General features: G+C 48.1%; 1 protein-coding gene across 1 annotated transcript in view; it reads left to right on the top strand.

Moving 5' to 3' along the window:
* The first annotated feature begins 301 nt into the window (after positions 1–301).
* HDAC6 (histone deacetylase 6) overlaps positions 302–13,859 on the top strand; it is a 42,612-nt gene continuing 29,054 nt past the window's right edge. The window contains exons 1-8 of the mRNA XM_085046206.1: positions 302–374; positions 1,620–1,705; positions 5,295–5,363; positions 6,921–6,989; positions 9,497–9,593; positions 10,868–10,933; positions 12,575–12,622; positions 13,555–13,644. Of these exons, the coding sequence (XP_084902332.1) occupies positions 13,630–13,644 (15 nt within the window). The 5' untranslated portion in view covers positions 302–374; positions 1,620–1,705; positions 5,295–5,363; ... (3 more) ...; positions 12,575–12,622; positions 13,555–13,629. The remainder of the gene's footprint in view (positions 375–1,619; positions 1,706–5,294; positions 5,364–6,920; positions 6,990–9,496; positions 9,594–10,867; positions 10,934–12,574; positions 12,623–13,554; positions 13,645–13,859) is intronic.

Below are 13,859 nucleotides of genomic sequence, written 5' to 3'. Positions count from 1 at the left end.
AGTATCCGGGTTTTTTGGGATGGAGGATTTGGGTTTTGGATTGATTTGGGGATTTGGGGTTTTATGGGAATTATGTTGGTTTTTCTAAGGATGGTTTTGGGATTTGGATTGATTTGGGGATTTGGGGTTTTAGGGAGGATTTGGGGTTTTGGAGGTTTTTGGGTTTTGGAGGATTTGGGGGAATTTGGGGTTTTTGGGGGGATTTGGGGTCTTGGGGTGGATTTGGAGGATTTGGGGGATTTGGGATTTGGGTTTTTTGGGGTGGATTTGAGGTTTTGGGGTGGATTTGAAGCTTTTTGGGGTCTCTGCTGACTTTTGGGGTTTCCAGCCCCGAGTTTGTGGCACAGTTGGATCCTCCAGACAGCCTCACCCCGGTGAGCCCCACTGTGGGGTTTTTGGGGGATTTTTGGGGTCCCAGGGCAGTTTTGGGGTCCCTAATTGGGATTTTTGGGGTCCCAGGGGGAATTTTTGGGTCCCTGATTGGAATTTTTGGGGTCCCTGGGGGATTTTGGGGTCCCTGATTGGGATTTTTGGGGTCCCTGGTTGGGATTTTTGGGGTCCCTGGTTGGGATTTTTGGGGTCCCTGATTGGGATTTTTGGGGTCCCTGGTGGGTTTTGGGCTCTTCCTTGTCATTCTGGGTCTCCTCAATGGGATTTTTTTGGGATTTTTCCCTCTTTTATGGGGGATTTTGGGGTTTTGGGGTCTCCCCTGTGGGTTTTGGGGTTTCCCTGCTCATTTTGGGGTCCCTGGGATGGTTTTTGGGGTCCCTGGGGTGGTTTTTGGGGTTTCCCTGCTGATTTTAGTGTTTCCCCTATAGTGTTTTGAGATTTCCCCCCAAATTTTGGGATCCCCTGGGGGGTTTTGGGGTCCTTCCCTGATTTTGGGGTTTTCCTAGAGGGTTTTGGGGTCCCTGGGGTGGTTTTTGGGTAATTTTTGGGGTTTTCCTGCGTGCTTTTGGGGTCCCCAGGGTCCCCACCGGGCTGTGGGTGGTTTTGGGTGGTTTTTGGGGTGATTTTGGGTGGTTTTGGGGTGATTTTGGGGGATTTTGGGTGCTTTTTGGGTCCCTGCCGGGCTGTGGGTTCAGTTTTGGGGTTTTCCCTCTGTTTTTTGGGTGGTTTTGGGGTGTTTTTGGGTTATTTTTGGGTTATTTTTGGGTTATTTTTGGGGTTTAGGGTCTCTGGAGCTCAGTGGGGTCAGTTGTGGGTGGTTTTGGGGTGTTTTTGGGGTAATTTTGGGTTATTTTGGGTTATTTTTGGGGTTTAGGGTCCCCGGAGCTCAGTGGGGTCAGCTTTGGGTGGTTTTGGGATGATTTTGGGTGATTTTGGGGTGTTTTTGGGGTGATTTTGGGGTATTTTTGGGTATTTTAGGGTCCCCGGAGCTCAGTGGGGTCAGCGCTGGGTGGTTTTGGATTATTTTTGGGGTGATTTTTGGGGTATTTTGGGGTATTTTAGGGTCCCCGGAGCTCAGTGGGGTCAGCGCTGGGTGATTTTGGGTTGATTTTGGGATGATTTTGGGGTGTTTTTGGGGTATTTTAGGGTCCCCGGAGCTCAGTGGGGTCAGCGCTGGGTGTTTTTGGGATGATTTTGGGGTGATTTTGGGGTATTTTGGGGTATTTTAGGGTCCCCGGAGCTCAGTGGGGTCAGCGCTGGCGCTGCTGGAGGAAATCCTGGAGGGAAAACTGCGGAATGGAATTGCTTTGATCAGGTTTGGGGGATTTTGGGGAATTTGGGGGAAAATAGGGGATTTGGGTGACAAAAATGGGATTTAGGGGAAATATTGGATTTGGAAATATTGGATTTGGGGAAATATGGGATTTGGGGGAAATATAGAATTTGGGGGAAAAATAGGGAGAAAATTGGGGAAAATGGGGAAAAATGGGCCAAAAATGGGCTTTGAGAGAATTGGGAAAAAATGGGGGAAAGGGGGAAATATGGGATTTGAGAAAAATGGGGAAATACAGGATTTGGGGAAAAAATGGGGAAAAGTGGGGAAAAAAAAGGGGGAATGCAGGCCTGGGTTTGGGTGGGAAAAATATGGGGATTTGGGGAAAATGATTGGGGAAAAAAATGGGAAATGGGGAAAATTGGGGAAATTGGGAAAAATGGGGATGGGAAAAATGGGGAAAATGGGATTTGGGAAAAATGGGAAATCTGGGGAAAAATGGGGGAAATGGGAAAATGGGAAATGGGAAATTGAGGAAAATGGGAAAAATGGGGGAAATGGAAAAATGGGGAAAAATGGGAAAATTGGGGGAAAAAAGGGAAAAATGGGGAAATGGAAAAATGGGGAAATTGGGAAAAATGAGGAAATGGGAAAATGGGGAAAATGGGAAAATAGGGGAAAAAAAAAAATGGGGAAAAGTGGGGAAAAAAGGGGGAATGGAGTGGCTTTGATCAGGTTTGGGGTTTGGGGAAAAATATGGGAGATTTGGGGGAAAATATGGGATTTGGGGGGAATTATGGGGGAAAATGGGGAAATATGGGATTTGGGGTGGAAATTGGGAAAAATGTGAGGGAAATGGGGAAAATGAGGGAAAATATGGGGAAAAAATGGGAATGGGAGTAAAAATGGGGAAAAATGTGGGGAAATGGGGTAAAAATGGGGTTTGGGGAAAAATATTGGGGGAAAAATGGGGGAATGGAGTGGCTTTGGTCAGGTTTGGGATTTGGGGAAATATGGGAAATTTGGGGAAAAATATGGGATTTGGGGGAAAATATGATGGGGGAAAATCAGGGGAAAAATGGGGAAAAATGGGGTTTGGGGGAAAATGTGGGAAAAATGTGGGGAAAAATGGGGAAAAGGGAATGAATGGCCTTGGTCAGTTTGGGATTGGGGGAAATATGGGAATTTGGGGGAAAATATGGATTTGGGGGAAAATGGGGAAAATGAGGGAAAATATGGGATTTGGGGGAAAAATAGAGGATTTGGGGGAAAAAGGGGAAATGGGGGAAAATGGAAGTGGATTTGATTAGGTTTGGGATTTGGGGGAAATATGGGAAATTTGGGGAAATAATATGGGATTGGGGGAAAATGGGGAAAATGGGATTTTGGGGAAAAACGGGGAAAAAATGGGGGGAAATGGGGTTTTGGGGTCTGTGGGGTCTCTGTGGGGTCTCTATGGGGTCTGTAAGGGTTGGGGGATTTCTATGGGGTTTCTATGGGGTCTCTATAGGGTCTCTATGGGGTTTCTATGGGGTTTCTATAGGGTTTCTATAGCGTTTCTATGAGGTTTCTATGGGGTCTCTATGGGGTTTCTATAGGGTTTCTATGGGGTCTCTATGGGGTCTCTATGGGGTTTCTATAGGGTTTCTATAGGGTTTCTATGGGGTCTCTATAGGGTCTCTATGGGGTCTCTATGGGGTCTCTATGGGGTCTCTATAGGGTTTCTATGAGGTTTCTATGGGGTCTCTATGGGGTTTCTATGGGGTCTCTATGGGGTTTCTATAGGGTCTCTATAGGGTCTCTATAGGGTTTCTATGGGGTCTCTATGGGGTCTCTATGGGGTCTCTATGGGGTTTCTATAGGGTTTCTATGAGGTTTCTATGGGGTCTCTATGGGGTTTCTATGGGGTCTCTATGGGGTTTCTATAGGGTTTCTATGGGATCTCTATGGGGTCTCTATGGGGTCTCTATGGGGTTTCTATGGGGTCTCTATAGGGTTTCTATGAGGTCTCTATGGGGTCTCTATGGGGTCTCTATGGGGTCTCTATGGGGTCTCTATGGGGTCTCTATGGGGTCTCTATGGGGTTTCTATGGGGTCTCTATGGGGTCTCTATGGGGTCTCTATAGGGTCTCTATAGGGTCTCTATGGGGTCTCTATAGGGTCTCTATGGGGTCTCTATGGGGTCTCTATGGGGTCTATAGGGTCTGAGGGGCTAAAGGGGTTCTATAGGGTCTCAGGTGGGTCTGTGGTGGTTTATGGGGTTGTGTGAGGATTTGTAGGATTTATGGGGTTTTTGTAGGATTTTGTATTTTCAAGGATGCTCATGGGGATTTATAGGAATCTATAGGGATCCATAGGGTCTGTAGGGATCTATAGGGTTCTATAGGGTCTATAGGGTTCTATAGGGTCTATAGGGTTCTATAGGGAGCTATAGGGAACCTATAGGGTTCTATAGGGTTCTATAGGGTCTATAGGGTCTGTAGGGATCCATAGGGATATATAGGGATCTATAGGGTTCTATAGGGTTCTATAGGGTTCTATAAGGTCTGTAGGGTTCTATAGGGATCCATAGGGTTCTATAGGGTCTATAGGGATCTATAGGGTTCTATAGGGATCTATAGGGTTCTGTAGGGATCTATAGGGTCTGTAGGGATCTATGGGGATCTATAGGAGTCTATAGGGATCTATGGGGGTCTATAGGGTCTATAGGATCTATAGGGATCTATAGGGTTCTATAGGGTTCTATAGGGTCTATAGGGTTCTATAGGGTCCTATAGGGTCTATAGGGTCTGTAGGGTCTATAGGGTCTATAGCGATCTATAGGGTCTATAGGGTTCTATAGGGTCTATAGGGTCTATAGGGTCTATAGGGTCTATAGGGTTCTATAGGTTCTGTAAGGGTCTATAGGGATCCATAGGGTTCTATAGGGTTCTATGGGGATCTATAGGGATCCATAGGGGCTATAGGGATCTATAGGGTTCTATAGGGATCTATAGGGTCTATAGGGGTCTATAGGGAGCTATAGAGTTCTATAGGGTTCTATAGGGTCTATAGGTTCTATAGGGTTCTATGGGGTTCTATAGGGGTCTGTAGGGATCTATAGGGTCAAAAACAACAAACAACCCATAAGGATCTATAGGGTTCTATAGGGTTCTATCAGGTCTATAGGGTCTATAGGGATCCATAGGGTTCTATCAGGTCTATAGGGTTCTATAGGGATCGATAGGATCTATAGGGATCTATAGGGTCTATAGGGATCTATAGGGATCTATAGGGATCCATAGGGTTCTATAGGGTCTGTAGGGTCTATAGGGTTCTATAGGGATCCATAGGGATCTATAGGGTCTATAGGGTTCTATAGGGTCTATAGGGTTCTATATGGTTCTATAGGGTCTATAGGGTTCTATAGGTTCTGTAAGGATCTATAGGGATCTATAGGTCCCTATAGGGTTCTATAGGGACCTGTAGGGTCTATAGGGTTCTATAGGGATCTATAGGGTTCTATAGGGTCTATAGGGTTCTATAGGGTCTATAGGTTCCTATAGGGTCTATAGGGATCTATAGGTCTATAGGGTCTATAGGGATCCATAGGTCCCTATAGGGTCTGTAGGGTCCCTGCTGTGCCCCACAGCCCCCAGGACCCTCCTGACCCCACAGCAGTCGCTGCCAGAGTGGCTCAGAAACACCACAGAGTGCAGAGGTGAGAGGAACGGGGATTTGGGGATTTTTGGGGGGATTTGGGGGATTTGAGGGTTTTGGGGTGGATTTGGGGTTTTTTGGGGTTTTTTGGGGTGGGTTTGGGTTTTTTTGGGGTGTTTTGGGGTTTTTTGGGGTGGATTTGGGTTTTTTTGGGTTTTTTTGGGGTGGATTTGGGTGTTTTTTTTGGGGTTTTTGGGGTGGATTTGGGTTTTTTGGGGTATTTGGGGGTTTTTTGGGAGATTTGGGTGGATTTGGGGTTATTTGGGGTGTTTAGGGGTAGATTTGGGGGTTTTTTGGGGTGTTTAGGGATGGATTTGGGATCCCTTTTTGAGGGATTTCAGGTGGATTTGGGGTTTTTTTGGGTGGATTTGGGGTCTACTTTTGGGCTGTTTTGGGGTGGATTTGGAATCGATTTTTGGGGTGTTTTGGGATATTTTTGGGGTGTTTTGTGGTGCTCTGGGGCGGATTTAGGGATCCTTTTTGGGGTGATTTGGGGTGGATTTGGGGTTTTTTGGGGTGGTTTTGGGTGGATTTGGGGTTTTTGGGGTGATTTGGGGTATTTTTGGGGTCCCATTTTGGGGTGTTTTGGGTTTTTTGGGGTTGTTTTGGGGTCTCTTTTTGGGGTGATTTGGGGTGGATTTGGGGTTTTTTAGGCTGTTTTGGGGTGGATTTGAGGGTTCTTTTGGGGGGATTTGGGGGTTCTTTTTGGGGTAGATTTGGGGCTTTTTTGGGGTGTTTTGGGGGTTTTTTTGGGGTATTTTGGGGTATTTTTGGGGTGTTTTGGGGGGTTTTTTTGGGTTTCTTTTTGGGGTGGATTTGGGGGCTTTTTTGGGGCCCTTTTTGGGGTGTTTTGGGGTTTTTTGAGGTGGATTTGGGTCTCTTGTTGGGATGTTTGGGAGTGAATTTGGGGTCCCTTTTCGAGGGATTTCAAGTGGTTTTGTGGGTTTTTTTGGGGGTGGATTTGAGGTGGATTTGGGGTTTTTTTGGGGTGGATTTGAGGTGGATTTGGGGTTTTATGGGGGTGGATTTGAGGTGGATTTGGGGTTTTTTGGGGGTAGATTTGGAGTCCCATTTTGGGATGTTTTGGAGTGGATTTGGGATCTCTTTCTGTGGTGTTTTGGGGTGAATTTGGGAACCCATTAGGGTTTTTTGGGGTTTGTTTTGGGGTATTTTTGGGGCTGTTTTGGTGGATTTTTTGGGGTGGATTTGAGGTCCCTTTTCGGGTTATTTTTAGGCTGTTTTGGGTTATTTTTGGGATATTTTTGGGGTTTTTTGGGATTTTTTGGGGTCCCTTTTTGGGTTTTTTTTGGGGATGATTTGAGATCCCTTTTTGGGGTATTTTTGGGGTGTTTTGGGGTATTTTTGGGGTTTTTTTGGGGTGGATTTGAGGTCCCTTTTTGGGTATTTTTGGGATATTTTTGGGGTTTTTTTGGGATTTTTTGGGGTCCCTTTTTGGGTTTTTTTTGGGGATGATTTGAGATCCCTTTTTGGGGTATTTTTGGGCTGTTTTGGGGTATTTTTGGGATATTTTAGATCCCTAATCTCATTTTCTCCCCAGAGTGCTGATTGTGGATTGGAGCTGCAGAACTGGAGGGAAACTGGCTGAGGAGTTCCGAGAGGATAACAGGTGGGAACTGGTTTGGACTGGTTTGGACTGGGAATAAACTGGGAGGGACTGGGAGGGACTGGGAGAGATTGGGAGGGAACTGGTTGGGACTGGGAGGGAACTGGTTGGGACTGGGAGGGACTGGGATGGACTAGGAATGGACTGGGAGGGACTGGGAGGGAACTGGGAGGGACTGGGAGGGAAACTCGTGGTGGTTTTAGGGTGAAAAATGGAGATTTTGGGGAGAAAAGGGAACTGGTTTGTACTGGGAGGGACTGGGAAGGAACTGGGATGGACTGGGATGGACTGGGAATAAACTGGGAGGGACTGGGAGGGACTGGGAGGGAACTGGGAGGGACTGGGGCAACTGGGGAAATTGTGCCATACTGGGTGAAACTGGGCCAAACTGGGACAGACTGGGGAAACTGGGAATAACTGGGGAGACTGGGAATAACTGGGCTGAACTGGGAGGAACTGGGAAAAGTGGGGAGACTGGGATGGACTGGGACAGACTGGGCCAAACTGGGCTGAACTGGGGAGACTGGGAAGGACTGGGGATCAACTGGGAGGGACTGGGAGTGAACTGGGAGGGACTGGGGGGGGAACAGGGAAACTGGGACAGACTGGGCCAAACTGGGACAGACTGGGCCAAACTGGGCTGAACTGGGAGGAACTGGGAAAAGTGGGGAAACTGGGGAGACTGGGAGGGACTGGGAATGAACTGGGATGGACTGGGACAGACTGGGCTGAACTGGGGAAACTGGGGAGACTGAGCTAAACTGGGCCAAACTGGGGAGGCTGGGAGGGACTGGGGAAACTGAGTCAAACTGGGGCAAACTGGGCCATACTGGGAGGCACTGGGCCATACTGTACTGCCCCTACATATCACCTATATACCCTGTATAGCGTGCTGAGCAGGATCCCCCAAACCCCTATAGCAGCACTGTATATCTGCTATGCTTTCCATCCATTCCTTATATCCCTATATCCCCTATGGATCCCCTATACATCCCCTATATCCCCTATAGTGTGCTGTATTTCAGCTCTGGCTGTGCTCAGCAGGATCAGCCAAACCCCTATAGCCACACTGTATAGCTGCTGTACTGTTTATTTGTTCCATGTATCACCAGTACATTCTCTATATCCCAACATCCCCTATGGATCCCCTATATCTATCTCCTATATCCCCTATAGCGTGCTGTACTTGGGCTCTGGCTGTGCTCAGCAGGATCCCCAAACCCCTATAGCCACACTGTATAGCTGCTGTAGTGTCCATCCATTCCATATATTACTATTACATTTTCTATATCCCAATATCCCCTATGGATCCCATATATATCCCCTGTATCTCCCCTATATCCCCTATAGTGTGCTGTATTTCGGCTCTGGCTGTGCTCAGCAGGATCAACCAAACCCCTATAGCCACACCGTATATCTGCTGTACTGTCCATCCATCCATTGCCTGTGTCATCAATACATTCCCTATACCATTATATCCCCTATATCCCCTATATCTATCCCCTATATCCCCTATAGCGTGCTGTACTTCAGCTCTGGCTGTGCTCAGCAGGATCACCAACCCCTATAGCCACACTGTATAGCTGCTATACTGTCCATCCCTTCCCTGTATCACCAGTACATTCTTTATATTTCTATAACCCCTATATCCCCTATATCTCGCCTATATCTCCCCTATATCCCCTATAGCGTGCTGTACTTTGGCTCTGGCTGTGCTCAGCAGGATCCCCAAACCCCTATAGCCACACTGTATAGCTGCTATACTGACCATCCACCATTCCCTGTATCACCAATGCATTCCCTATACCATTATATCCCCTATATCTCTCCTATACATCCCCTATATCTCCCCTATAGTGTGCTGTATTTGAGCTCTGGCTGTGCTCAGCAGGATCAACCAACCCCCTATAGCCACACTGTATAGCTGCTATACATTCCATCCATTCCCTATATCACCAACACGTTCCCTGTATCTCTTTATCCCGTATATATCCCATATATATCCCCTATAGTGTGCTGTATTTTGGCTCTGGCTGTGCTCAGCAGGATCAGCCAAAACCCTATAGATACAGCCTATAGCTGCTATACTGTCTATGTGTTCTATATATCACTAATACATTCTCTATATCCCAATATCCCCTATGGATCTCCTGTATCTATCCCCTATATATCCCCTATAGTGTGCTGTATTTCGGCTCTGGCTGTGCTCAGCAGGATCAACCAAACCCCTATAGCTACACTGTATAGCTGCTGTACACTCTATCCATTCTCTATATCACCAATACATTCCCTATACCATTATATCCCCTATATATCCCCTATATCTATCCCCTATATCCCCTATAGCGTGCTGTATTTCGGCTCTGGCTGTGCTCAGCAGGATCACCAACCCCTATAGCCACACTGTATAGCTGATATACACTCTATCCATTCCCTGTATCACCAATGCATTCCCTATATCCCAATATCCCCTATGGATCCCCTATATATCTCCCCTATATCCCCTATAGTGTGCTGTATTTCGGCTCTGGCTGTGCTCAGCAGGATCAACCAACCTCAGGCTGTGCTGCTGGAGAGGCGTTCAGTGTGGAGCTGCACTGGGAGCAGGTATGGACTCCATAGGGGATCTATAGGGGATCTATAGGGGTTCAGTGTGCAGCTGCACTGGGAGCAGGTATGGAATCTATAGGGGATCTATAGGGGATCATCTATAGGGGTTCAGTGTGCAGCTCTGCTGGGAGCAGGTATGGAATCTATAGGGGATCTATAGGGGATCAGTGTGCAGCTCTGCTGGGATCAGTGTGCAGCTCTGCTGGGAGCAGGTATGGAATCTATAGGGGATCTATAGGGGATCTATAGGGGATCTATAGGGGATCATCTATAGGGGTTCAGTGTGCAGCTGCACTGGGAGCAGGTGTGGACTCCATAGGGGATTGATCATCTATAGGGGATCTATAATCTATAGGGGATCATCTATGGGCATTCAGTGTGCAGCTCTGCTGGGAGCAGGTATGGAATCTATAGGGGATCATCTATAGGGGATCTATAGGGGATCTATGGGCGTTCAGTGTGCAGCTCTGCTAGGAGCAGGTATGGAGGCTATAGGGGATTGATCATCTATAGGGGATGGGAGGAGGTATAGCATCCATAAAAGATCTATAGGGGATCCTGTATAGGGGATCTATATGGCATCATCTATAGGGGATCATCTAGAGGGCTTTAGTGTAGAGCTGTGCTGGGAGCAGGTATGGCATCCATAGGGGATCCATAGGGGGTCATCTATAGGGGATCCATAGGGGTTAGAGGGGCTGTGGGGGCTGGAGGGTCTCTATAGGGTCTGTAGGGTCTCCATAGGGTCTCTACAGGGACTCTATAGGCTCTCCATAGGGTCTATAGGCTCTCCATAGGGTCTCTATAGGGATTCCATTGGGTTTATAGGGTCTCTATAGGGTCCCTAAGGGCTCCATAGGGTCTCCATAGGGTCTCCATAGGGTCTATAGGCTCTCCATAGAGTCTCCATAGAGTGTCTCTAGGGTCTCCATAGAGCTTATAGAGTCTATAGGGTCTCTATAGGGTCTCCATAGGGTCCCCATAGGCTCTATAGGGTCTCTATAGGGTCTCTATAGGGATTCTATTGGCTCCACAGGGTCTCTATAGGATCTCTAAGGGCTCCATAGGGTCTATAGGGTCTCTATAGGGTCTCCATAGGCTCTCCATAGGATCTCTATAGGGTCTCTATAGGGATTCCATTGGGTTTACAGGGTCTCTATAGGGTCTCCATAGGGTCTCCATAGGCTCTATAGGGTCTCCATGGGGTCTCTATAGGGTCTCTATAGGGTCTCCATAGGGTCTCTATAGGGTCTCTCTCCATGTCTCCCCAGGCTGAGCTCACTGACGGTGATTTTGCTGCTGCAGCTTTTCACCTCCTGCTGCCCATCGCCTTCCAGGTGGGATTTGGGGATTTTTGGGGATTTTTGGGTGGTTTTGGGGATTTTTGGGGATTTTTGGGGTGATTTTGGGGATTTTTGGGGTGTTTTTGGGGATTTTGGGATGTTTTGGGGTGATTTTGGGGATTTTTGGGGTGATTTTGGGGATTTTTGGGGTGATTTTGGGGATTTTGGGGTGTCTTTTGGGGATTTTTGGGGTGTTTTTGGTGAATTTTGGTTGTTTTGGGGGATTTTTGGGGGATTTTTGGGATTTTGGGGATTTTTGGGGTGGTTTTTTGGGATTTTGGGGTGTTTTTTTGGGATTTTGGGGATTTCGGGGTGTTTTTTGGGGATTTTGGGGATTTTGGGGTGTTTTTTGGGGATTTTTTGGGTTTTTTTTGGGATTTGGGGGATTTTTTGGATGTTTTTGGGGGATTTTGGGGGATTTTTGGGGATTTTGGGGGATTTTGGGGATTTTTGGGGTGTTTTTGGGGTCCCTAGGAGGTTTTTGGGGTCCTTCGGGAACTTTTAGGGTTCCAGGGATGTTTTTGAGACGTTTTTGGGGCTGTTTTTGGGGTTGCTGGTGGTTTTTGGGGGTATTTTTGAGCTTTTTTCAAGGTGTTTTGGGGCTGGTTTTGGGGTCCCTGGGAGGTTTTTGGGGTGTTTTTGGGGTGTTTTCACCTCTGGTTTTGGGGTGTTTTTTGGGGCAGTTATTGGGGTGGTTTTGGGCTGTTTTTAGGCTGGTTTTGGGGTGTGTTCAACTCTGGTTTTGGGGTGTTTTTTGGGCTGTTTTTGGGCTTTTCTCGAGGTGTTTTGGGGTCCCTGGGAGGTTTTTGGGGTGTTTTTTGGGGATATTTCCAGGGCTGTTTTCAGGGAAATTTTTGGGGTGTTTTGGGCTGTTTTTGGGGATGTTTTCAGGGCAGTTTTTGGGGTGTTTTGGGGGGATTTTTGGGCTCTTCTCGAGCTGTTTTTGGGCTGGTTTTGAGGTGTTTCTGGGGCTGTTTTTGGGGTGTTTTCAGGATGTTTTTGGGCTGGTTTGGGCGAGTTTTTGGGGTGTTTTGGGCTGTTTTTGGGGATGTTTTCAGGGCAGTTTTTTGGAGTGGTTTTGGGCTGTTTTGGGGTGATTTCAGGGTGGTTTTTGGGACTGGTTTTGGGGTGGTTTTGGCATGTTTTTGGGGTGGTTTCAGGGGACTTTTTGGGCTGTTTTGGGGTTGGTTTTGGTCAGTTTTCGGGGCTGTTTTTGGGGTCCCAGGGAGGTTTTTGGGGCTGTTTTGGGTTGGTTTTTGGGCTATTTTCAGGGTTATTTTCAAGGTGGTTTTGGGATATTTTCAGGCAGTTTTTGGGGTGTTTTGGGGCCACTTTTGGGCTGTTTTTGGGGTATTTTTGGGGTGGTTTTTGGGCTGTTTTGGGGCTGGTTTTGGTCAGTTTTTGGGGTGTTTTGGGGGGTTTTTGGGGTGTTTTTGGGGTGTTTTCAGGTCAGTTTTTGGGCTGTTTTTGGGACATTTTTGGGGCGTTTTTGGGGTGGGTTTTGGGATGGTTTTGGTCAGTTTTTGGGCTATTTTTGGGTGTTTTTGGGGTGTTTTCAGGTCAGTTTTTGGGCTGATTTTGGGCTGTTTTTGGGTTGTTTCTGTCAGTTTTTGTCACTCTAACTGCTTCTCTCAGTTTCAGCCTCAGCTGGTTCTGCTCCAGACCTCCCTGCAGGAACTGGGGGTATGGAGAACCTATGGATCTATAGGGGCTGGGAGGGGCTGTGGGATCTATGGGATCTATAGGGTATGGAGAACCTATGGGACCTATAGGGGCTGGGAGGGGCTGTGGGATCTATAAAGTATGGGGAACCCATGGGGCCCTATGGGATCTATAGGGTATGGGGAACCTATGGGATCTGTAGGATATGGGGAACCTATGGGGCCCTATGGGATCTATAGGGGCTTGGAGGGTCTGTGGGGCCCTATGGGATCCATAGGGTATGGGGAGCCTATGGGGTCTATAGGGTATGGGGGGGTTTATGGGTCTCTATAGGGGTCCCTGGGGGTCTATAGGGGTCTCTATAGGGCTCTCTAACCCCCCTCCCCTGGGGTCTGTCGGGGTCCCTGTACAAATCTATAGGTGTCTCTATAGGGTCTGTAACCCCTATACCCCCCCAGGGCTCCCTGGGTTTTTCTATAGGGTCTCCATAGGGTCCATAACCCCTATACATCCCCAGGGCTCCCTGGGCGTTTCTATAGGGTCTCCATAGGGTCCCTGACCCCCATACCCCCCAGGGCTCCCTGGGTGTTTCTATAGGGTCTCTATAGGGTCCCTAACCCCTATACATCCCCCCAGGGCTCCCTGGGTGTTTCTATAGGGTCTCTATAGGGTCTCTATAGGGTCCCTATAGGGTCTCTAACCCCTATACCCCCCCAGGGCTCCCTGGGCGTTTCTGTAGGGTCTCTATAGGGTCTCTATAGGGTCCATAACCCCTATACATCCCCCCAGGGCTCCCTGGGCGTTTCTATAGGGTCTCTGTAGGATATCCATAGGTGTCTATAGGGTCCCTAACCCCTATACATCCCCCCAGGGCTCCCTGGGCGTTTCTGTAGATGCCTATAGGGTGTCTATAGGGTCCCTATAGGGTCCCTAACCCCTATACATCCCCCCAGGGCTCCCTGGGTGTTTCCCCCGCAGGTTTCTCTCTCGTCACTCACCTGCTGACGGCTCTGGCTGGGGGCAGAGTGATGGTGCTGCTCGTGGTGAGAGCCTATGGATTCTATAGGGGCTGGGGGGGATATGGGGGCAGAGTGATGGTGCTGCTGATGGTGAGAGCCTATGGATCTTATAGGGCGGGGAGAGGGGATGTAAGCATATGGATTCTATAGGGATGGGGAGTTGCTGTATGGTCCTATGGGTCTCAGGGGATGGAGAATGGGGATGGAGAGCCTATGGGGGCCATAGGGTCGCTGGCCTA

Source organism: Lichenostomus cassidix, unplaced genomic scaffold (genome assembly GCF_008360975.1).
Source record: "Lichenostomus cassidix isolate B80296 unplaced genomic scaffold, HeHo_3.0 HiC_scaffold_40, whole genome shotgun sequence".
NCBI classification, from domain to species: domain Eukaryota; kingdom Metazoa; phylum Chordata; class Aves; order Passeriformes; family Meliphagidae; genus Lichenostomus; species Lichenostomus cassidix.
This window is presented reverse-complemented; position numbering and strand designations above follow the sequence as displayed.